Here is a 25,539-nt window from a genome sequence, read left to right on the forward strand (position 1 = left end):
GCTTTGTCTGCACTACAGTGGCCATCTTGGTGTGTGGGCACTGATTGCTGCAGTTCCTGGAACAACTCCCAGGGTTTGTAAAATCTCTTGAGTTCTTCATTAGGCTCTAAACGTTCTCCCTTTCCACTAAGGGAGACTTAGGTGGAACCCAGAGAAGTTGGGTGCGGCTGGTTGATTCAGTGCAGTTTCCTTGTCCCTAAGTGTCCTGCTACATCATCTTCCAAACCAGTCCTGACTGTCTTGTGGCTCAATTGAGTCTATCCCTATAACCTTGCCTGCTGGATGAAATGACTGTTCTTTGCTGCTGTGGTCTCCCTGTACTAAGCAGACTTTCCATTTTGTGGGGAGGCTTTCTGCTTGGGCTCCTGCCAGTATAAACTCTAGGTGAAGTTGGCTAATTTTATGAAAACAGTTACGTTTGTGACTAGCAAGGACAGGATTTGACATAGGGGATTGCTGCTGATCTGTGGTGCTTAAAGATTGGTGTGAAGGTGGTTTCTAATATTTTCAGACAGGATTCTCACTTGGTTCAGGAGATACAGACTATATGTTCCTGTTTGTAACACACAGGACCTTGAAAACTAAAATCTGTGAAGCATTTAGCTGTCTTCCTCTTTGTTTTACTTTTTGTCACTTACAAGAGAGTGGGCACTACATCCAGCATCCTTGTACACAGGACTGATGGTCAGACACCTCTTTGGAGCTGGCCTCTCTTTGAAAGTCTTGGATCCACAGGCTCCAAGCTGTAGGATCTTTTGGTTCGGTCTGTGGGTTCATAGGCATCTGTAGGTGCTTGTGGCAAATCATGAACATCAGCATGAGAGATGAATAAAAGGATTAGACTCTCACTAATATTGGTGAATTATTTATCATTTGTAGGTTCACAAAAGATACAGACTTGTACTTGGCGAGGGTGGATGGCAGTATCACTATGGGAAGTCCTGTTGTGTTTCTTTTCCCCTGTGACTCCATAAACTCCTCCAGAGTTCCTGCCTTCAGGAGTATAGCCCACCGTTTTATATGCATAGGCTGTGCTCCTTGTTACTGGGTCTACATCTTTGTAGGAAACTGCCTTGAATCACAGTTTGAGAGTGGTGTCAGCAAACTAAACAAGTGGTTCATTGATTTCTGTACCCTCATCATTTTGATATTTCCAGTTTTTATATTCTCTGAAAATTTTCATAGTATTGACTTACTTCCAGATCAGGAGTGCACAAAACTGAGTGCTGTAACATCGTGCCAGGTCTTGTAGAACCTCACTTAAAACTGTCCCATTTGATGAAGACTTCCTATTGATAGTTGTTAGAAATCAGTCAGTAATCAGGTTCGTAACCCATTTTTGTGTCCTACCTCAACATTAGGATTGCTATTGCAGAGTAATACACCGTACTAAATCAAATGCGTTACAACAATCCAAGAACATTACGTGTTCAAAGACTTAAAACTATATAGACGGGCATTAATTACATTCCTAACTCTTAATTCTTTATCGAGCAAGAGCCTGAAGGTATATATTTCAGTTTTTCCATAGTTTTGCCCAGAACTGGTGTTTTGTAAAGTGGCCTGGAGTTACCCAGCCATCCTGCTTGTAAACTGTAGTTGGCACAGTGTTAACGTTTTTGCAGTCCAATGGAATTTATCCTGTTTTTTCAAAATTTACTAAAGCTGAACATCACTGCTCCTGGGATCTCTGCCACCTCTTTTATGGCTCTTGTGGAGAAAGTTATCCAGGCTTGTTGATTAAATAAAGGCTATCATTTCCTGTGGGTTCTAAGAGATTTATTTAATCATCTTTCTGCCTTTCAAGGTCATTGTCTTATTTCTTTCTAAATTTGCAACAGTACTTACTACAAACTTCCTTGTTTGCTGAATTTTTTATTACTCGGTTATTGGCATTCCAAGTTATACTTTTCTCTTTTCCGTATTCTTTTCTTGGTGGAAGCAATTGTAGAAAAATGTCAGTATTTCCCCCCTCCCCCATTCTTCATGGAGGTAAGTGTGTATGAAAACAAGAATTTTCCTTTCAAGTGGCTGAATTTCCATTAATCTCTAATTTATGATTTCTTATCTCAGATTACTCTAGGTATTTAGTTATGTGTGGCAGCTATTTGCTGTCCACATGTCTACCCGCCATAACCTCCTCTGAAGTTAAATATTCACTCATTCCAGTTTGGGAACTGAGGATGAAAATCAGCAAAAACAATTACTGTAAATCAGTGAAGGTGTGAATTTCGAAGTGTAAATTTATGAGGTAGTGAATCATACTTTTCCATGTAGCCAAAGTCAGAGGGCATGTCTGCAGAATCAGTGAAGTCCTGCTAGTGAATTATATCACATCAATTGGTAGTTTTTATGAGACTGAGATTAGGAGTCTCAGAAAAAAATCATACAAATTAGGAATAAACTGTCAATATGAGTATCATTTCCTACTGTCAACACAGTTACAGTTATTTTGCTGCTAAAACAAGTTGTAACATACAGGTACATTGGAGGAGAAAGATTGTCATGATTTTACATACTACAAGAATTTCACAGATTCAGTGAAGTATGCATGTAGTTTTCCTACAGACTTGTAAACATCTCAGAAAAAGATAGAAGTAACAGAAAAGTCCACATGAACCATAAAATCTCAACAGAAAAAACAAAACTATCTAGCTAATAGTTTTATAGATAACGTCCTTCATCAAATTCAATAAGCTGGAATGCAGTAATTCCAATGGATATGTCTTTGTCTCATACGTCGGTGGCGAATAAAATGATCAAAAAAGATTTTTTTTTTTAACACATTCTAAGAATCTAGTGTAATTTATATAGTAGCCTTTTAAAATATTCCTTATCTAATACAAGCTCTGCTGTTTTTAGGACAGTTCTTGGTAAGATTTAACTAGGAACCAGCCTTTGAAGTGCCAAGTAAGAGAAGTGACAGAAAAAAACTAGCTTTGCAACGACCACTTTTGCTGCCTCTTTCAACCAAGTTCTCATACCTCCATACTTGCTTGAGTTGTTAATTAGCCAGAAGTAAATGGCTTGTATTATATGATCTTCTAAGTTATGATATGAATGGTTTAAGGCTTAAGGAACGGGGATTGTCCCAAGAGCATCCCTGAAGAGTTTTGTTGGATCATTTTCTCCCCTCTCCCGCTCCTGGTTAGGCTGCAGTTCCTATATGGGTTTGTTCTGGTACTGGAAGTCTTTGTGGAGGCTGTAAACCAGGAAATTCCTGGATGGGGACGAATCTAATTCCCCACCCCCAGGGCTGCCTGGTCCAAGCTCGTCCATCTCACCCTGCTGCAGAAGACCCCGTGCAAACGTGCCGCAAAGGAGGTAATGTGGCGGTGGCAGTGCAGCTTTCCTGCCACTGCCCTCTTCGCTCCCAGCATGCCAGGCAGTTGTTCGAGCCTATTTCATCCAGGTTCAGCGGAGTCTTTAGCAATCATCCTTTAATATAGTGGAAGATCATCTTGCAGTTTATTTCATCTGAAAAATCAACAGAAGTATTTTCAATTCTTAGAGCTGATATTGGGTAGGTGGCAGCAGTGCTTTCTTGCAGGTGATTTGAAAATAATGCAACACAGATGTGAAGCTTTGTATTCAGCATTAAAAAGCTGACTGGAGCAAACAGGAGAAATATTTTCCAGAAATTCTTTTTAGGCTATTTTAATGTCCTCCTGAGTCTCTAATAACACGGGTCTGTTTTCAAAAGTTAATTATTTTATAGCCATGTCCCTGTTTAGATCCAGGACAGGTATATCTGTGTACGTGATGTGTTCATTCACATGTTTTCGTTTTATATGTTTTAAGGAAAGCAGTATGTTTTCCACATGAAAATGCATTACATATGTGCTAGATGATTTCTTGCCTTTATCCAGTTGTCACATTGCTATACGTTTCTCTCCTGTAAGGAAGAAGTTTTTTAATCTCATATTTTCCCCTATTGATTTTTCCAGGTTTGATTCTTTTTCAAGCACTTAGTATTGCTGACATTGCTGTGTAGCATCACCTAGAGAAGTAGAAACCACTTAAGCCAAAAGCTCCCTCATGACTATTGTCGGTCAGCATCTTCCAGTGAATCAGCAGTGTGGGCTTAGGCTGAATGCTGCACCTCATTCAGCTTGTCCTTAGACATTTCCTCATTGTCATATTAGGAAACTCTCCCTTCTTTTGATACAACAAAGACTCAGAAATTTGCCGCAGTAATGCATACGCCTTATATAAAGTGGTGCAGGATAATGTATTCCTCCTTTTAAGTTTTGGTCGCTGAGTGGCAGATGGTGGGATATTTTATTTAATGCTCTGAGTCAGCTCACTGACACACTTCACTTTCAATTAATCTTTTTTTTTTTAATGTGAAATATAGCTGTAATTGATTACATTAATCTGCCAAGGCAGAAAGAGCAAAAGTTGAATACATGCAGTGAGAATTTGAGGACTCTTATATCTTTGTTCTGACTTCTCCATGGAAACTTCAGACTTACTGGGAATTGTAAGACTCCACACATGAACTGCTATGTCTTAATAATAATTGCTTTTATCTACTAAAATAAAAAACATAAGGGACTAGCAGATGGGCCTAATGGGCTGAGCAGATCAGTTTTTAATCCAGATAGCATAAAAGCCAAAAACATTTTCATCGTTAACAGTACATCACAATTGCTCAAGAATCCTGGTAGTTTTATTTCTCTCTCTCTCTCTCTCTCTCTCTCTCTCTTTTTTATTTTATAGAACTCATATATTTCCCTTCCATATAAAAAGTTAAAAACACTAGGCAAGCTGCATGAATATACAGAATGCTTATTTAACTGTAGTGTATCCATTGAAGAGAGCTGGCAAATACTACTGAAAATGAAAGAGGTTAAAGTAATTATTTTTGAATGGAGTGAGCGCTGCAGGCAGGGATGCCATTATTAAATGGCATTTGCCATAAAGAAGAAGGAATATCCCATTCCCAGGAGAGTCACCCTTGCTGACCAATCAGCAATGACCGTGCATCATGTCGTTAGCCCCTTGCATTTATCTTTTCGGGTGACATACTATTGGCTGCTAGTTAGGCTCTATGGGAGGGATTACTGACACCGTTTGTGGCTTCCCCTTCAGGTCCTTATTTGGTAGCTGTTGATAGAACAAGTCTTTCCAGCAGCTGAGCATCTTGACATACATAATTCATTAAGTCCTAGTGTTCAGGAAATATGCATATCCCTAGCTCTTCAGATATTTCTTCAACTCATGCAATCTGTCTCTTCAGCCTAGCCTCTGAAGGTTTGGAGTTTTACAAATGGCATTTATACAATCAGAAGACCACAGGATTGGATTTCATTGCAGAATGTCTTGTATGCACCTAATTGCTGGGAACCTGAAGATCAGCAAAAAGAATTAAGAGGGAAAAACGAGGGATCTTTCTTCTTGATAGTCTTTTGCGGTATCATATAGTGAAGAACTGAATAGGGTAGATTGGTAGTATAAAAAAATCAAAAATGCCTGAGGCAAACTATTTACTCTCAGTTTCTTGGGGCTACATAAAGGTAGGATTTTGTTTTACCTTTTAAGAACCTTGATATGCAGTGCATGATTGCATGGTTACTGGATAGCCTGAGTATCTGTGGGTGATATGACTACGAGTAATATGACTATAAAGGCAAAAATCAGAAAAGCAAGCCTTTGTTCAGCAGTGAGAATGAACTGCACAGCATGCAGTCTTTCTTATAACCTGTGCTGGGACTTATAAAATAGTGTAGCTGTACTGCATAATTAGACCAGGTATAAAGCCAAAAATAGTCAGTGGAGTTGTTTTTTTAAAAAAAAAAAAAAAAAAGATTATGCTACAAAGCCGTATTTCTGCACATTAAAGGATTTCAAAAAAATAAATCTGATATACCATACAATAGGTGGGTGCATGATTAAGGAGAATAGGCTGAGGATAATGGATGAATGTATGACTCATGCTGGTTTTCCTAGCTGAAGAAATGTGCAATTATCAACAGTACGCTCCAGCAGCATTTTCTGGTAACCTCTGTGTGTGTGTGTGTGTGTGTGTGTGTGTGTGTGTGTGTGTGTGTGTGTTTGTGAGACAGCTTATTGATTAAAACACTGGGAGACTGAAAATTGTCTTCTTCTAGTATTGATCTAAATTGTTATGTAGAGCAGCTTAGAACTAGCTTGAAACTGCAGAAGTGCTGGTAATTAGAATTAAATAAGCTTTTACCTCTTTCATGGAAAAGTTTTGCACAGTGAATTAAATCAATACGTTAGCATACAGAACTCAAATTCACTTAATGCAAAATCACGTTTGGGCTTTGTCTGATCCCTGCTTACGTGATTGTCTTTAAAAAATGATGCTGCCTTTATAATTTTGTTTATGAAGTGTTAATAAAATCATCCTATGCTTGACATAGAAAGCTGTTCCAAATTATCCTGTTTCAGAGGAAATTCTCATTTCCCTTGAAGTGAATAATGCAAGAGTTGAATTAGATTATTAATAAAATACAAGAACTGTGTTTGCACATGACTGAATTTCTTATGCCCCTTTGTATTAATACCTACTTTCATCATCTTTTTTTTTTTTCAAGTAGAAAGGCAAGACCCTCATTAGGTCGTTGTGACCATTTTTGGCTAATGCAGAATTATTATAGTATATTCTCAAGGATTTTGTTCAGTCATCCATGAAGAGATTGGATTCCATTATGCCAGTTAGATGATTTCCCTTCTCTTTTACCAAAAAAAAATAAGGTAGAATTATTTTCCATTCAGCCAAAAGTGGAGCATTTATTATAATTTGTTTGGAAGTATTTCCTAGAATGCCGTGCAGCTGCTGCGTTGCTCCTACTTGTTACATCACAAGTCTTTGGTCACAGATCTTCAATAAATTTTCATTCTTATTGCCTAGCCTTTAAAATGGAGAGATGTTTTGCTAACTGAAGTTCAGCAGAGAGTGGGATAGCTGTAGCTGATTACGTATGATAAAATGTCCTCTGTACAGACAGTGTCTTATAGTGTATATAGACAATGATTTTAGTTAAGGAGCTGTCTGAATACAATTTTTGTACAGGGGTTTTAAAGTTCACAGTATACACATTTTAAGGAAAATATGAGAACAGGCAAAGATGATCTACTTTTTCTGACAATCAGAATTTTAAAATGTAAGGTAGTCCTGAAATTCTGAGGAAGAATGAAATGCCCTAGTATCAGAGATCATTACAAGAATTTCATCCTTGACTACATATATATTTTGCATAGTAATTCCTGTATGTTTCAGGCTATACTTTATCTTCTGTTAAATTATGTTTGAGAGAATGATTGTCATTATGACATATTTCTCTCAGGCTTTCATTGAGTATCTTTCTTTGGAAACAGTAAGTACCACTTATCACAATGCCAGGTTTAGAGATACGTACCTTACTATAGCTAATGTATAAAAATCTGAGCATGACCTTGGTAGTTATTAAACACCTGGGGTTCAAACTGAAGTGTTTATTAAGAATGCTATTGAAATCAAAGATAGTTTTACATAGCTAAGCAATGAAAAACAGAAGCCTTACATTAATTCGTAAGGTTACTTGATATTAAGTTGCTTGACTCATTTTTATAGAATGTAAGACTTTTCAAATCCAGTAAAGTCATGCAGTTTCTTCCTTTTTGAATTTTAAACATATCTTTTAAATAGCATTGATAGATGTTTCAGAACCAAAATACAGTGTCATGTAAGTTTAATAGTTCAAGTATTAAATGCACATTGCATGCATGTATTCTATCTATGCAAATTTTTAGAAATTTTGTCTAGAAGAGAGGCAGCCAGAAAGGTCAAAACTGTGACCTGCTGCCTTGTGAGTTTGGGGGCCTGTGCAAAGAGCATGCACAGGAGGGCTCCAGCTCCTCCTGCGCCTTACAGACTCACCACACAAGGGCTTCGAGCACAACTGACTCAGTTTGAAGGACTTGCAGGATGGAGCCTGCTGGTCTGTGGACTACCTTCTTCCCTTAACTTCACCTCCTGTGATGTTGCCAAAGGTTGCCGTGGAGGCAGCCACTTCCACAGTCCCTGAAATGCAGAAAATCATCCCTTCAGGAGTGGAAGGTGTGGGTGGATGAGGCCCTCTGGGCATCCCCGCCAAGGGTGGTTCGCACACTTCGTCTTCCTCCACAAGGAGCTGCAAACTGCACGTTCACTTAAGGCTTCTGTTACAGAGTCAAGAATCTTATGCAAAAAATATGAAAAGTTTGAACGTGTAATCAGTAAATTCTATATATGTTAAGCACATAGCCAACAGTTTTTCATGGCCATGAATTTATCTTGTAACTGGATCTCCTCCATGTCTTCAGACTGGAATTTCCTTGCTACTGCTGATACAAATTCTCCCCAAAATTATACCAGTGCACTGGACATTCCCACATCTGGGAACATTATTACTGCAAAAAATTGTCCACATTTTTTCAAAAACCTTTGCTAGCATCAGAAAAATTGTATTTTTCCCACAAAAACATTTAATAATAATAAGCCTAGGTTGACAGCAGTAATGTATACGCAGAGATAGGCACATATTGGGCTTCAGCCCCAAAGGACCTAAACTATCCAGGTCCTTTCATCATTACTCAGTTTGTGACCTGTTCTTTGGAGATGACCGCTATTTAGGAAACTATCTTAATCTCTTCAAGATATGCAATCTCATCAAGATATTTATTCTTGTGTATCAGAGTTCTAACTTTATCAGACTTTGTAGGTTCTTAAACTGAGGTAAAAGTGACATGCATTTTTGTCGCTTTGGGAGATTGTTAATATTGTGCCTGTGATATTTTTTTCTACCGTGAGAGTAAAAGAAAAGTATTAAAATGAAATAGAAACAAGTAAAATGAAAAAGCCCCCAAATTCTGCTGAAGGAATTGTTTTTTAGAATTTTTTTTAGTTAATACTTTACTGAACTCTGCTGCTGTGACATCAGTATTCAGCAGCAAAGAACTGCATAATTGACTTATTGAACATGTTATAGCCTATTGATTCCCAGGGGAAATTTCCTAGACTATAGTCAATGGCTATGATGTACCAAAGAGGCATAGTTTTATCATTTTTCCAGTCTAGCAATGCCTAAAGTTGGAAAATCTCTCTTTCTGAAGACGAATTCATATATGCATAGTTCAGCCAACAACATCTACTTTCTCCCTGCGCTGAGCTGGTAATGTCGTAATTAAAGCGTATGTGTAACATGTAATATATACATATTAGTAATGACAGTTTTGGTACATTCAAATTCATTTTCTTCAACTAGGAAAGTATACGGTATTCAGGTTTTTTCGAGTCATTATGTACAATATTATCTCTAACATCTAATATTAGTGGCAGGAGTTTTTATGTTTTGCTTGGCTTATTTTGAATAAAGTGCCAAACGTTATTCCTGAGATGATGAACTGTGAGAGTATGGACAGTCTAGCTGAGTTTCAAGTACTTAAAAAAGACATTTTCTGGATGACTGAAACAGGGTTGGCTCGCAGCAGTAACAGAAACTTCTCTGATTTGCTGTGAGATCTGGTGGGAGCCATGTGAGAGCTAGGTAGAGGTTCATTCTAAAGTAATAATGCAGAGATGTCTAAAAATGTGGAAAGTTAATGCTCTGGAGCAACATTTGGCCTGCGGATGGGTGCACTTGGGCCCAAATGAAATTTTTGAGAGCTCAGTGAAATCAGCAACATTTTTTTATTGAGGAAAAAGAGTCTTTTTTAAAAGATAGACTATTAAACATCAGAGTATTAAGTAGCATATAGATATGCTAAACCAGCGTATAATCACTAAAATGTCTGAACATCTCTATCACTGTTATCTCCTTTTTTATGACCTCCAACAGTTTTTCGTGCCATTTTTGTGTTAAGTTTTTCCTGATGTTACTCATTCAGCAGCAGCAACATTATTGTCCTGCGTAAGAAACTGCTGTCTGCATGTGGTCTTCAACTTCACATGTTTTAGTGTAGACGACAATCATAAGGCTTTGCCATATTTAATTAAAAACTAAAATCAAAGCAATCTTCTAAGTTCCTGCCCTGTCCAGATGTTTTCAAAATAGATGTGAATTAAAGCCATGCTGGTGTGGCGTCAGCAACTTGTGGAAGAATTTGAGGAAGTCATGCTTCTGCCGTTCTTGAGAGCCAAAGGCTTCTGTCATTGAATTCATGGTTAGTAGGAAGGCTTTGCAGAAGCTAGGAGACTTATTTTATTGTATGCCTATTGTATGCCATGTTCAACAGCGAGGAAGCACGCTGATTGCACAGAGTGTAATCCGTAAGTTTCACGCTGAATGTTTTGGTGACTTGTAGGGATGACAGGAGGTGGAAAAGCCCGGCTTCGCATCAGGCCAGTTAGGAGCATAGGACTGGAGGCAGCCACGCCCCTTTCAGTCCAGAAGTAGTCCTCTGCAGTTACGAACATCTGTGCAGTAATTGTTTAGTTGGAAATCCTTAAAGAACATCTACACCATAGGTTACTAAATGATTCCCAGTGCATGATAACAGACCTCAAAGATCAAAAGCCAAAATTATATTCACTATGGGAAGACAGCAGAAGAGATTGAGGTCATCGAGATGTACTCAATCTCTGCATTTATATGGTATCAGTTCAGTGTAACTCAGAAATAGACCACACACTAAGCCACAGAGGAGGGCCAAACACCCCCACAGTGGTTCCTGTCAGTCTGACCAAGTTGAAAAATTTCCTTCTAGCTGTCAATCATTGTTAAGGGAGTTTAACACTGAATATGCAACAGGCCACCAGTCAGGCACTTGAGAAAATGTAGTGGCTTTTGCAGCATCACCAGGTCCTGCTTTCCCTAACTGGAACTAGCCTCCAACACTGGCAAGTAAGAAAAATCCTGTCCCTGTTCTCTCCTAATTAAATTTATGAATCAGAAAAGAAAACAATCCTTCCTATTTCTCATATCAGATAACTACAAGAAAAGCATGGTGGAAACAAACCAGTCCGTTCTCCTTTCAAACCTGAGAGAATTTTAGAGTAGCTGGAGCGTTCCTAAACGGTACTTACCATCAACTCAGTTACTACATGGCCTTTTTTCAAAGTGGGGAAAGCAATCAGTGGTGCTGCTCTGCAGCTGCAAAACAAGCATAGCAAAGCTGGGCATCATCTAAGAGTGTTTATCCTGAAAAAAATAGACATAAGAAGACCTACTTCATTGGGTCCAGTGGAATTAGCTGGAGCTGGATTAAATTAAGAAAAAGAATATAGGCCAAATATTGGGGAGGTAATGGATGGACTGATGACAGGCCTGGAAGTTAATGCAAGCGTGTCAACTTCTGACATTTTATTAAGATTCCTTTACATGGTATTTAATTGAAACATGCAGTTTCTGGATACACTTTAGAGACAAGTAATTCTGTGATATCTTCAGTTTTTACCTTAAATAATTCAGTTTCTTATCTTTGTGGTTGCAGAAGAAGAGCATGCAATCATGACTTACGTGCGCGTTAAAGGTTTAAAGAAAGGCTTTTAAAAAATACTCTTGGGATTTTTGGATCAGTTATTGCTTGGCAAGCTTGACTCAATTTTTAATGTTTAACATTGGTGACAAACATCTGAACTCATTGTAAAGGTCTATACAGGTTCCATGCTTATCATATTGCCCTATACTTTGTAGTATTTGTAACTGCAGTTGCAGTATGGGTCTAATTTTCAGAAGTCTGTTGAGCCGTGGTAGCACACTGCTGTATCTGAAATCAAAGTTGAGCCTTTGGTTTGTGACAAAAGTAGAATTCAGTCTTTGTAGCAGGAAGTTCCTGGACTGGTGGCATGTCAAGATGGCAGGAAAAAATGCAGTGGCTAGTGGTTAGAGTGTTATATTAAAGGTAATTTTTATATGGTACAGTGTGCGCAACACAGTAATTGCTGACTTACAAAGACATTGTGAAGAAAATAACACCTTTCACTATGCAAGGCCTCTTTGAAGAAGGGGCTTTGATGATTCCAGTGGGATGGAAAGGAGGTGGTTAATGTTTAGTCTAGTGCTTTATCTAATATAGAAGAATAAATTACCAGTTTTCAGCATAGAAGAATGTTTACAGGGATATGTTCTGAGGATAGGTATTGCTTAATGTAATAAATAATCGTAACTGGGTGAACAAGGTGGAAGGCGATTCTGAAAACGGCACAAATTATTTGGCTTTGTTAATAGAAAAGATGACTGAGAAATCTAACAACAAAATGAAAGGGTGACACAGTGGCAGACAGCATTCAGTAGTGACAGGTGGATGTTAATGTACATTGGAAAGAGTTCTCTGAATTGCTGATAAATATTACTGAGTTCTATTATCTATGTCTATAGCTAGTATCAAAGCAGAGATATACTAAAGGCAGAGATATACAGCTAAAGCTCTATTGCACAATTAACCTGTGGAACACAATGCTACAAGATATCATTTAATCCTGGAGTCGGAAGGAATCAAGAAAGAATCCATTATGATTAGGTAATCAGTTACATATTTAGTGGAATATTAATGTCCACTTGTATCAAAGAAACTGTGTATGTGAACTGGTAACTTATGGGGAATAGGAAGGAATTTCCATAGACAAATGTTTTCTGCTCTGATATTTCATATAGATAGAGACAGCTTTCTGAGACAGTGGGATGGGCAAATCATTGGGCTGATCCAGTATAATAATTCGAAGTAAAAGACAGCAGAGCCCGTTTCTGTTCTTAGTGGTAAAAAGAAAATGAATAAGGTATTTTGATTTTTTTAAGCAGTGCCATGAAACATATTTGAGTAGATTGATGATGGACAGGAAGATAAACTTGAAAGGTTACAAGATATATGGCAAAAACATACAAGCAGATTAATTTACAAACATGGTAAGAAGCTCCTAGTAGAGAAGCATGAAACAATGATAGTTTTGTTCAGTGCATGTGAAGATGTACCTTGTGTAAATACATCTTTATTTCCTCTCCAAATTAAAACCCTCAAATGAAAAATGCAACAATATTAATGATTTGTGTGTGTGCCTATGCTTTACAGTTAAAGTTTTCAGTGTACGAGTAGGGCCCTGCGTCTTAAGAAACGGAATCACTGTGGAGTGTTCTAAGCGTTTAGAAATTCTGTTGTCCAACTCACAAATAAGTTAATAAGGTAGAGCAGTGTTACAGGTAATTCTTACTTTTGCAGTTAGTCTAGTATTAATGTTCTTAATGTCATGTGTCCTTTTGCCAACTATATATAAAGTGACGGCATTTTCTCATGCCAACTAAAATATGTTTTGACCCCTAACTTGTGCTTTTTTTGCTTTTCTTTCCAGTTTAAAAGAATGCTCAACCGGGAGCTAACCCACCTGTCTGAAATGAGTAGGTCAGGCAATCAGGTCTCAGAATATATATCCAACACATTCTTAGGTAAGTTAATGGGAGGTTTTTTTTATTTTTTTTATTTTTCTCTCTCTCTCTGCTGTGATGCAACTTAAAAGCAAGTAGCTTTCCATAATATTTTCTATTTCCAGAAAACGTACGTTTTCTGTTTCGTTGTTCTGCATTTGAGCAGAAAGATCATGGTAGATGCATTTCCTCACAGCTCATTTAGTTTTTGTATGTGGTTTCCCTGCATGTATAGTTACAGATAGATATTCATATAGTGAATGAACAAGTAAATATAAAATGTATTCAGTATTTCATATATTAAAAATCATTCTTCCATTCTATTTCCCTTATGGCCAGAATGAAAGTTAAACCAAAGAGGTTTCACTGTGCCGAGAGTACATAAATGCAAGTAACCTCATTAAATCTCACAGCATGCAGTTCTGATGCTTTGGCATTCCCTGCCAGCACAGGAGAAAGTTGATTAACGTGACTAAGTCAACATCTGAACAGATTGCTTCTAGGAGAATAGGTACAGCTAAAGTGCTCACGTGGTGGGATGTGATCATTCAAAAAGCCTAACACAGTATTACAAAGAGTATGCTTTCTCCTCTATGGCTTTGCAAAAGGCGGTATATATGTTTGTGATAAAATTGTTTAAAATGAATGAAGCTTTGTCCCATCTATGGGGATTTTGAACATGAAGCTATAGTTACTATACCAATTAAAAAACAAGTTTTGATGGAAACACCTTTGGTTCACAAAGACTGCATATAAGGGAGGCACAGCTGGATATGTCTAAATTAGGATAACAAATACTTCAGAAAGTGCCAGTCAGTCAAACATGTTAAGATACATGTTGTTTTATTTGTGTGAGGTACCATAGTTGGGGCTTTTTTACGTGCTTTTTTTTTTTTTTAAGGAAGTAGAGGTTTTTAAGCATGTTATATCCTACTTATCGCTGTATCCTAAATGCATCACTTAATGTGACTGTTCAGTTTATCCGTAATTTCAGTAGCATCCCAGGGAACAGCAACACAACAGGATTTCATGCAGTAGGAAAGTGATGAGCTTCTGTTATGGAGAAGCTGTGTTGCACAGCTTCAGGAGCCGTGCAGGGCTCGGCGTAAGGGTACCTGAGAAGATGACCCACTTAGGCTAACTGAAAAGACAGAGATATCAGTCTCTGCATGCCTTCACTTGAAAACTTAAGACTCGTTTTGACAGGTGTAAGGAAATGCATCTGTCAGCCTTTCACGTAAGACCTCAGTCTTGAGCCGAAGGAGCTCTGGAAAGGCAATCACTTAGGATGTGCAGAGCCTGGGTATTGTTTTGTGGCTGTGTGTAAATAAAAACCTCATATACTTGAAAAGGTAGATGCAAGAGGAATACAAGGGGAAAAACGGTGTTTAGGACTGTTTTCCCAAGTAGAGCTATATGATATGTATGCAGTTATTAATAATGGCAACAATTTTATGACAGCAAAATAATGACAACAAAAATATTCCCCATGTAAAGAATTAAGGCTCCTACATTGAATATGATAGTACAGAAGCTTTTTATTTCTCAATGCAGAAGCTTTTTATTTCTCAATGTAATTAACCTGTTTTCTTACATCCAGAAGATATATTAGAGCCTGCCCGTGAGTATAAAGTAACCCTGTGCAAAACCCATGTCAGAATGGCAAGTTATCTTTTCTAGATGTTCAGATGGACCCAGGATATTTTGCTTAACGTGCTCATAGTTAGGAAAACATTGGCAATCCCATGGAATTCCGTCGGAGATGTAAAGCTGTTCGGACAAACATTTCCTTTCACTTGAGTTAGTCTGACAACTCAGTGTATGAACCTCCCTTTGATGGGCCTAAACTTTGTGCATATGACTGAAACCATAAACATCAAAGCATGAACACGAGCCAGTGCTCTTCATCTGTTGTCGGTTTGCACCAGTCAGGAGCTCTAGCGCTCCTCCTCCCCCTTTTTTTGATTGTCCATATGAGGAGAGTGGTGAAATGCGGTGAGGGCAGTCAGGGAACTCTGTGCTGCAGGCTAAAACTTGGTGACATTTCCAGTCTCTTCTTTGCTGTGATTTGTTTGGAATTCTCTGAGGTTTCCAGTAAGTACAGGCAGCTGAAGAGTAATTAAAAAAGAAAGGAAAAAAGAAAAGAAATGAAGAAGCAAACACAATAAGAATCTAGATATTAGAAATGAACTTGCTACTCTCACCTGGTTTCAACTTCTTTATCGAAAATGTCCGGTAGAGGAAGGAGAAAAATGGTCATATCAGATACTTACTATCCCTATTTTTTTTTGTTTTGAGATGTTTTCAAAAACAAGTTTTCTGTAGGCTAGCATGTTAGAAATTTCTGTCCTTGATTTTTCCTGGTTTTGTTGGAAGATTTCTTGATGACTAAGAAAGGTGCAGTTGCCCTTCAGCAGAGAGGAGATAATTTGGAGAGAGTCATTAGAAGTCTACATTTAAAAAATTGTATGAATAAAATCAACAGAAGTTAATGCAAATTCCTAGCAGTTTCGGCAGAAGGTCTTTTCTTGCATGTAATTTTGGTTTCTTCTGGAAAAGGTGGATGAGAACAACCTTAGCTGCTCAGTCCTCCAAAAAGTCTTCTACAAAAAATTGCAAAAGATGGGGACTTGGTACTCTTACTATTACTGAAGTCTTTAACATATAAGACTGCTTTTCAAAGTGTTTTCGTACCTACTTTCATGTGTGCTAATGATGCAAAGAAAGCAATGTTTTCTGTCCTTTATAGGTTATAGATTTGTTTTAGTCTAATTTCAACACCTTTTACATTGAAGAATTTATATGCCTTTATAGCAGAGGTGAAAAGATTTTGTAAATGTTCAGAAAGGATTAAAGGATTATTTTGTTGAAGTTCCACTTTGGGGAAAAAAAAGAAAGATTTCACGTTTAACTGTTCCAGCCTTTGTTTTTCCTCAAGTACTGAAATACAGTTGAAGAAAAAGCTTCCCAGCTGAATTGCAGTTGGTTAAATCCAGGTCTAAAAGGACCTCTTTTCATAGCTGATTTTCACCTGTTGTAGAGCTTAAAATGGAAGCAGTCATCTGCTGGCGTAACTGTGGAGCTGGCCAGACTTGCTGGAAAGGGCTATTTATATTCAAGCCAACCTGACTAACTGTGCACGGGAGCGGATGAGGACCATCCCACACGGCTTTACCAGCTCTGCTGGGCAGCAGCTCTTGCTCAGAAGAGCAGCGCCCCAGGTGCCTGCCGTGCTGCCCGCCCCGGACAGGGTCTGCAGGTGTCCTCCGACGGTGGTCTAAATACAGTTCACTCTCACTCTCATCATTGTCTCTTTTGACCAAAAGTTTTGCTGGCCAGATATATGAAGTAATGGCACTGATATTGCTGTGGAGGCAAAAGCCTGCAAGAAGATGTAGCATTTTAGGAATACAAAATGTAAACATGGAGGTTATATAAAATATGAACTGGGAGGGTGGGGGAGTTCACATGATCACAAGTCACATTCGAAGCCAGTTCAGAAATGATGAGGCAGTCTGTAAAACATAGTTCTGCCTAACTCAGAAGCAGGTCTATGTTTATCTTGCTTCACATTTTTTTACTGCTGTTGACATGAAACATCTACTGCAAAATCTCCACACTTAAAAATAAAAAAACAGTTTTGTGAAGAGCTGTAATAGCCATAGTATGAAACCTAACAGTAAAGTGGACATAATTGTTCTGTTTTTCTTCATTCTTTTGAAGACAAACAACATGAAGTTGAAATCCCTTCTCCGACACAGAAGGAGAAAGAGAAAAAGAAGAGGCCAATGTCCCAGATCAGCGGAGTCAAAAAACTGATGCACAGTTCCAGTTTAACTAATTCCAGTATTCCCAGATTTGGAGTTAAAACAGACCAAGAAGATGTTCTTGCCAAGGTAAAGAATATTTAAATTCTTGAACTTAAACCACTGAATTAAGATAGAAGACTGTCAGATGGACTTAAGAGTATTATTCCATCCTCTGTTTATAACCGTTGATTCCAAGCTGTAGCGCCAAAGGCTAATCTCATTAAAATAATAGAAAACCAGTGCAGTGGAAAAATAACATAAGTGAAGTCAGAATCAGGCCACAAGGGTTAATTCAGCACTAACAGGATTCCAGCAGGAATATTTGCTCTCTGGGCATGGAATGCAAATTTGCATTTGTGGATGCATTAATAAAGCTGCTTATTAACAAATAATGTCTAAAGAATGAAGAATCAAATACTGTCAGAGGATGCACATATATAGTAGCCCTTACATTTTGAAAATACACAATTGTATGTGGCATTAGCGCTATCCTTGGAGGTGCTATCTTCAGCTTTATCATTTTAGGTAGATGAGTTGCATTTTCATTTTTATTAAAATTTCCTCTGATTATTGCATCAGCAGTTAACTATTTGACAATAACATAAAACTGGTGTAAAGTGATTATTCATTCAATTTTAGTTTTTTGCATTTTGAAATACATCTATCTTTATGCTTTCAGGAGGCTCCCCCTTTATTTGAACAGTCTACTGCTAAGAGCAGGTGAGGTGGCAGAAGCGCAGCGTCTCTGGAGGTTTCCTCCCAGTTGAACTCTGCCATGACTGGGCAGGTAGATAGCAAAGTGTATCACTTCAACTCATTTGAGATACTGTAGCATTTCTCCCTCTGGAGCAATCCGCTTACAAGGGGGGGCTCTTCCCTGCCTAGTGAGTTAAATTCTGGAAAGTTGATAGCTGAGAATTCAAATATTACAAGGTTAGTAGCAGCAGCATTCACCTTTTCAGAGAGTTTAGTATATTATCTTCACAGTAGCTAAACCAGACCGCAAGCTTTGAATCTTCGTGAGCGTGCCATTTGTAGCTGTGTCAGACAAAAAACCTTTGGAATATGTGTTTTAGATTTTAAAGTTTCTGTTGCTGGATTCTGTTGTAGGAACTAGAAGACGTAAACAAATGGGGCCTTCAGGTTTTCAGAGTAGCAGAATTATCTGGAAACAGACCTTTGACGGTCATCATGCACACCATTTTTCAGGCAAGTAGGCACAGCTATACCGCTTTTTGCTTATCTGGGAGATCATTCTGTGCTTTATAATCTTAAACGTTTCTCTTTCCTTTTCCAGGAACGAGATTTGTTAAAAACTTTTAAAATTCCAGTAGACACTTTAATAACTTACTTGATGACCCTAGAAGATCATTACCATGCAGATGTGGCATATCACAATAACATTCATGCTGCAGATGTTGTTCAGTCAACCCATGTCCTGCTATCAACCCCAGCATTGGAGGTAAAGCACACAGAAACGGGAAAGAGGCAGGCGTGAAAGAAAGGGAATCACTAAGACTCTTCTAAACGAAATGTTGAAGATCTTAGCGTCTGCAAGTTTTTTCAAAAGAGATCTTGACATTTCTTTCATGAATTGTTCTCTTTTAAAGATATTTTGTGAGAATCAAAGTTTATTTATATGTAACTATTATGGAGGAAATATCATACCATTTTTTTAAATTATGGTTTTACACTTTGAGATTTCTGCTATCATAACCTTTTCATTGTAGCACAATGCGCAACTTGTTTCCACTGTCTCATTATTAGCTACATCCTGTTCTGTCATTATTTCACATGTAGAACTATTACTAACCACAGTTAGGTGGAATTACTTAGGAAAGATGGTGATAAAATGGAATTCCCCTCAGCAGGGCTGTTTGTTTTTTGTTTTTTCCCCTGCGCATATTCATTCTGATCCTGAAAGGCCACTTTTGTGGGCTTTTTCCCTTGGGCAGATTTGACCATATACTAAATTTTTACTGGCCAATTTCACTTTTTTCATAGATATTTAAATATTATTTGAAAAAGTTAGCATTTCTCATATGAAGAATTGCTGAAAGTGCTTAAATCCTTGAGGTAAAAGAAAGATAGATAGAAATTTATTTCCCTTTGTTAAGCAGAGTTCAGCCTTTATTATAGCAAACAGTGACATATCCGAGAAGAGTGTGGGAGAAAGACAGATAAAGCAAATACGTGAAATTTCAGCAAGGATTTGCCTGCATTTTCAAGGAAGGCTGCATTGTGACTCTTTTTCGTAAAAGTCTTTTATTACTTTATATTACTGAATATTATATTATATTATATTATCTTTATATTACTGAATCTTTCTGCCTTACCTTCTTATTAAGGTGAGCATTATAAGCGGATCTTAAGACTGTCGGCATGTCCCGATCCTCAAAGACTCAAGAATTCTCTTGAGAAAGATTTTCTGTATCTCAAAAAGGGAGAAGAGATCGGCATAAATCACCACTGGCTTCACTGAACAGCTGAACTGATTGCCAGTATCTTTTTTTTTTTTTTTTTTGCAAATCAGCCTTTTTTATGGCCTTGTTCTCAGCAGTGTTTTAGCCGCTAAAATACTAATACCTGCCTAGATGCCATTGCTGACCTATGTACTTCCAAGCTGTTCTTGATCAGTTATGAAAGCAATTATATAACTTCATTTCTTGTGACAGCAGTGGACTGGACTGAGTGTCACGTCATGTCCCTTCCAGTCCTCTATTCCTATGTTCTTAATGATCTCATACAGAAGGAAAATCAGTAGATTTAAAGTTACACACCTTGTAGTGTGTCACCATTTTCTTCAATGTCATTTAGGATATGTACTTTAAATACAGTACTGTGTGTTTATTGTGCAGCGTAAGCATGTCTGGTATAACATAATAAGTAAGAGTCAGGCTGGAATTTTTAACTTTAATTTGTGCTGTAGTTCAGAGACCTAAATCTGTGCTTAATGGTCAACTAAAAGGGAATTTATTTGCAAACTGAAGCTGAAAAACCTTCGGTTGCTCCTGAATTTAGTGATGCTGTCAGCGTTCGGCAGTTCTGAAGAAAGGGTAGTGTTACTTTGGCCAAGCCTGAAATGTTTACAAAATGTATATGTAAAGGCTGATTTTACGGAAGGTTATTATCACCCATATGTAGAAATCTCTTGTTAAAATCCTGATACACTTCAAATGTGTTTTGCTTGTTCAACTCTAGTTTCAAAGTGCAGTCCTTTTACTGAAAATACTTTTTCATTGATTAGGCATTGTCATTTCTGTTTCATGGTTTTCTAGGCAGTGTTCACTGATTTGGAGATTCTTGCAGCAATTTTTGCCAGTGCAATACATGATGTAGATCATCCTGGGGTTTCAAACCAGTTTCTTATCAACACAAGTAAGTGTGACATTCTGTGGTTTTCTTCTAGATACGCTGCAAGATCTGCACGTTGCAAATGAAAAATATACAGCTCATTCCTTGTCTGCTCTTATTTGTACCTTCTCTCAGTAAATGGATAGGTGTTTATATTATTTTGCACTGTTTGTAACCTTAGAAATAATCTGCGCAGTACCCTCTAGCAAGAATTACTAAAAGTTGAACTATCTATAATACTAGTACTGTTTCGATACTGGATGTGACCTCTTTCCTGGAAATTTGTAAGGTTCACATTAAATGACTAAATAAAGTTGTAGGAGGAAAATGAAGGAAGGTTACATAAAATATCAAAAAACCAAGATAACGGTTAATATGTTTATACTGGAAGCATATAGTATGACCAAGGACAACCATACCCTTGTAAGATATTTAGAAAACAGGTTACTTTTTAGAAAATGGATGGGCAGGCCCATCTCTGTCTGTCCGTATCTACTACAGTTGTTTTCTGACCTCTGCATACTAATTCAGCCTCTTGGACTGACTTTTCTTTGCCTATCCCTGCAGGCTATGGCAAACCTCTTTTCTCTTTTGTGCATCTCTTGCTCCATATATGGAGAAGAAAGCCCTAATGAAATAAGTGTCTAACACCACCTCCAAATTTGAAACTGAGTGTGCTTGTTCTCCAGGCCTCAAGGCCGTTCTCTGCACCGTTGCGTGAACCACTTCCTCCCCTTTAGTTTTCTACTAGAAGAAAAGCAGTATTAGCTTCGGTGAACCTGACTGTGGCACATTTACTGAATGGCTTGTTGCCCCAATGCAACATGCTTTGATATCAGTGATGTATGTTACTGTTTTAAGTGGGTGGCACGTTGTAGGTCAGTGCAAGTTCTGTCATACATTATTATTTCTTTTGCCATCCCGACTTCTTCTCCTTTTATAATAACAGGCCCAGAAGTACAGAAGTTGAAATAATACTAAGAATCCAAGCACATGAGAAGAAAAAGCTACAGAAATGGAAACATACCTAGGCTTGTGTATTTGACCCATACGGTTACACATTTATAGACGCTGTCATTTCTTCACTTGGTTGAATCTGTTGCACTGCTGCTAAAATAGCATGACCCAAAATCGGCAGCATAGTTAGAAGAAGGGAGCTCCTGTTCTGACTCATTGCTACTGTATGTTCAGATGAGACCTCCAGTCTTGCCTGCATCTATTTGTATTTGCTTTAATGGCCTGAGGGCTACCCTGTAGAGAAATTCAACTTGATGACTCATCTGGAAGGAGGAGGACTGGGATCGTCTCTGCATTTTTGGTGCTGTTTTAACAAAGAGTACAGTTCTGCAGCTTGGTATAGGAACAGAGTGAATCAAGCTTTGTGCACAAAACAGCGCATACCATCTAGATTCCTAAGAGGGGGCAGATATAAATAAAAGGGGTTTTTTTGTTTATTTAGTCAGAAATTGAATAGCAGAGTATGCTGGTGCCTTTGAAGTGCTACGGGGAAACCACTAAGTTGCTTAAGTGTAAGCAGGATGACTGGCTAGTTGAAGGGATCAGCAGTGATACTTCAAGCTTTTACTTTAAGGCAGGCAGTTCACATTCAGCCAGGACAGGCGGCAGGGATTCCATGTAAATGACACACTTCACTAAGTGATACTGTTGTTGCCAAGCTAAAAAGAGGAAAAGGGGTTTTAATCCCTTTTGAGTTGTTACATGTACAAAGAAGAAAATGTGAGGAGATAAAGACCATCGAATTTAGATTTGTTTAGGTATCTAATGCCCGCCAATTTCAAGGAGAGTTTAAAAATCGGTGCCCACATGGCTTTTACAGAAGTCACACAGGGACTCTCTCAAGCCTCAGATTTTCCCAGCCTCTGGCACGTCATTTGCTTCCATCTAGTTCCATTGATCCCTACAATGTATTAACATTTTACTAAGAAGTATAAGAATACATTTATACAGTTGACTTATTAGGTACTTAAAGCATGTACATATTTGCCATATTTCAGCTTATCCTTTACAATTTTCATGTGTGATATTTCCGAAAATTGTTTCCTTATTTCAGAATTTAAAGTCTGTTTACGCAGTTGTCTAAAAATCAAATCTCTCTTAAATACTATTAAAGAGTAAACAAATATGGATTGTGTTAGCATCCAGAAGGAATGCTTGTTTGATTATTGTAAGTCTGTCCTTCCTGAGACATAACTCTTGAGGCTTGTAAAATGGTACGGAGATTACCAAGGAGGAACTTTCTTCTATTTCCACCTCCATTCAAAACTGAGCACGTTTTACCTCCCTCTGTAGTTACAACCCTTCCAAAGCAGTTTAGATTTTTGCAGTAGGGGCTATGCAGAGGGCTGTTTTAAAGGAAAATAAACTACTGTCTATCTTCCTTGTAAGAAAATAACAAATAGGCAAGCGATGGAAGAAGACATTGACAAATTCACTTTCTTTTTCCCTTTTGCTATTATGGCTTTGCTGCCATCAGGATAAGGAAAGTAGAGGAAGGATTTCCTGATTCATAAGATTGACGTGTTGAGGGCAGGAGAGGGAGACAGCAGGCGAATGCATAATGAGACTCATGAAATCTGAAGAGGAGAGCTTTTATTGGCACCCTGTTGAGCCAGAGGGATTTTAAAGCAAAGCTGCTGTAAAAGAAGATAATGAGGACAACCAGCAGAATAGACTCATGTATGGCTACATTTAGGCTAGAAGAACTGTGATAAGTAGAAATTAATATCGATACATGATAAGTGTGATTGCATATAAAGTATTCTTCTTTGATGACAGATTCATTTGCAAACCTTGTCTTAAAACACACACAGCCTGATTATGTGCATGCAATCCAGATGTGTACCTGTGTAGAATCTAAATATGTGCAGAAAACAATCTTAACTGCACTTATTTGTAAAAGCTGGCTATTCAGTGTGCCTAAGTGGACAAATGCAGACCTTGCATGTGCCTTAGTATGGGCATTGCTGAGAAGGTATGTGACCTCCACTTATTCCCACAGCCATACCATATGACCAAGTTAAGAACACACTTGCGAGAGAAGGCAGCGTTATGGCATCTGTACTTGATTGCACTCCACTAAAGTATGCGACAAACAGCAAGGCCACTGCTGACATTTTCAAGCCACATGACTTTCCAGGAAAAAGCTCAGAAGTGTAACTGTTAACTGTCCTATCAGCCTCCTCTCCAAACATACTTGTGTCATAGACTAATGACCCCAGGACCTAATCTGCTAGTCATCTGAGTGCCTGAGATAATTGCAGGAGTACAGTGCTTGAAAACCAAGATGTGTGCTGTCTGCTTGACATGCAACAAAGCCTCAGCTCTGCGTTCCTGGGTCTGAGTAGTGGATAGGTGCAACTTAACTTGAACAATTGAATTTCAATAGTTGTGGTGGGAGGGAAGGAGAAGAGAAGACAGTAGAATGTGTTTTAGTGTGTGTGTGTTTTAGTGTATGTATGCTTTTGCATAATATTTTCTATGCGACCTCGTGTGCCTATGAAAATAAGTTCTGAAAATGTCTTCCTTGTACTGTTTTCTAACTTGCAACTCCAGGCCTATATGCACACACTTCAGTGCAAAGCTTGCTTTTTATTTTCCTCAAAATACTTTTTCTCGATTTGCGAAGGTGCTCAGTCATTAATTTTGTAAGTTGCGATATGATGTGAACTACAGGAACTCTGTTTCTAGAAGTTCATCTTTAAATCGTGCTATGAATGTAATGAATCTGAAAAATCATAAGGAATTTAGTGGAAGCACAGGCTTTGGTAACATTCTGCCTTGTGACTGTTATTGCAGATTCTGAACTCGCCTTGATGTACAATGACTCATCAGTACTGGAGAATCACCACTTAGCTGTGGGCTTCAAGCTGCTACAGGAAGAGAATTGTGACATTTTCCAGAATTTGACCAAAAAACAGAGGCAATCATTGAGGAAAATGGTCATTGACATTGTAAGTTCCGCTTCAGATTCCTCCTTTCATAGTGCTATCAAATTGAGTAATAAAGCACAGTAAAGTTTTATGATAAATTACCTGTTGTTAGACATGTAAGCAATGAATTAGAAGTTTTAAGTTTTATTATGTGTTGTCCAAACGTGAATAGCAGACTCTTTTCTATTTAAATACCAGCTATACATTTTTGAAAGATATGCAATCTTGCTTCAGGTTGTTTTGATATTAAAATGTCTGTCTGCTTTTGGACCATCGCAGCTAAAATTTGCTGCTGAGTTGGCAATGAACTTAGGCTGATCAAATCTTTCTGAATGGCGCCCCAATTATTTTGTCATATTTTTAAAATAAAACAAAAACTTATTCTTTGGGCACTAATGACATATGAGACTCAGACGTTAATAGTGTATTCAGGTATAGAAATTATGCTTTCCCTGAGAACTGTTTATTTTTGTATTTAAAGATTTTTAATAAATCAGTAAAGTAATTTGCTTTTTTCTTTCTTTCTTTCAAGGTACTTGCAACAGACATGTCTAAGCATATGAATCTGTTGGCTGATTTAAAAACTATGGTTGAAACCAAAAAAGTGACAAGTTCTGGTGTCCTACTTCTTGATAACTATTCAGACAGGATTCAGGTAAGAAAATTCGTCTGAAAACGGTCACTTGCATGAACTTAAGTGATTAATAACGTGTGCCTCCCCAGTCTCCAGAATGGGTTAGCTTAGCTGTCCGTTCATACCTCATGATTCTCTATTCTATCTTCACGTATGTCTCTTACATGTGCCACGTCCTAACATGGACAGAGCCTACTGAGTGGCTCTTTGAGAGAGTAATGAGGTGGTAAAGCACTTTTTCTGGATTGAATTTGGCTTTGGCCTGCCCTTCAAACTATCTGCCTGATTGGTCTTTCACTGAAACGTTTTCTACCTCTTATATAGGCAGAAGCTGCAGAAGTGAGATAATTCATGGCTATTAATGCAAGTGTGAAAACCACCCCCACACATAAGTTTTTGCTGTTTAGAACAAGTTTTGCACTACATGGGTTTTCAAGATTCTGTTT

The 25,539-nt window shown here is 38.0% G+C and overlaps 1 protein-coding gene across 7 annotated transcripts in view; it reads left to right on the forward strand.

Annotated features, from left to right (window-relative positions):
- Positions 1 to 25,539, forward strand: part of LOC138064098 (3',5'-cyclic-AMP phosphodiesterase 4D) — a 402,077-nt gene that overhangs the window by 370,861 nt on the left and 5,677 nt on the right. For all 7 annotated transcript variants that reach the window (XM_068925073.1, XM_068925074.1, XM_068925077.1 and 4 more), the window contains exons 7-13: positions 13,274 to 13,367; positions 17,070 to 17,242; positions 18,266 to 18,364; positions 18,453 to 18,617; positions 20,434 to 20,533; positions 24,326 to 24,480; positions 24,992 to 25,114. In XM_068925073.1, the coding sequence (XP_068781174.1) occupies positions 13,274 to 13,367; positions 17,070 to 17,242; positions 18,266 to 18,364; positions 18,453 to 18,617; positions 20,434 to 20,533; positions 24,326 to 24,480; positions 24,992 to 25,114 (909 nt within the window). The remainder of the gene's footprint in view (positions 1 to 13,273; positions 13,368 to 17,069; positions 17,243 to 18,265; positions 18,365 to 18,452; positions 18,618 to 20,433; positions 20,534 to 24,325; positions 24,481 to 24,991; positions 25,115 to 25,539) is intronic.

The sequence above is a fragment of the Struthio camelus genome, chromosome W, assembly GCF_040807025.1.
Source record: "Struthio camelus isolate bStrCam1 chromosome W, bStrCam1.hap1, whole genome shotgun sequence".
Lineage (NCBI taxonomy): Eukaryota > Metazoa > Chordata > Aves > Struthioniformes > Struthionidae > Struthio > Struthio camelus.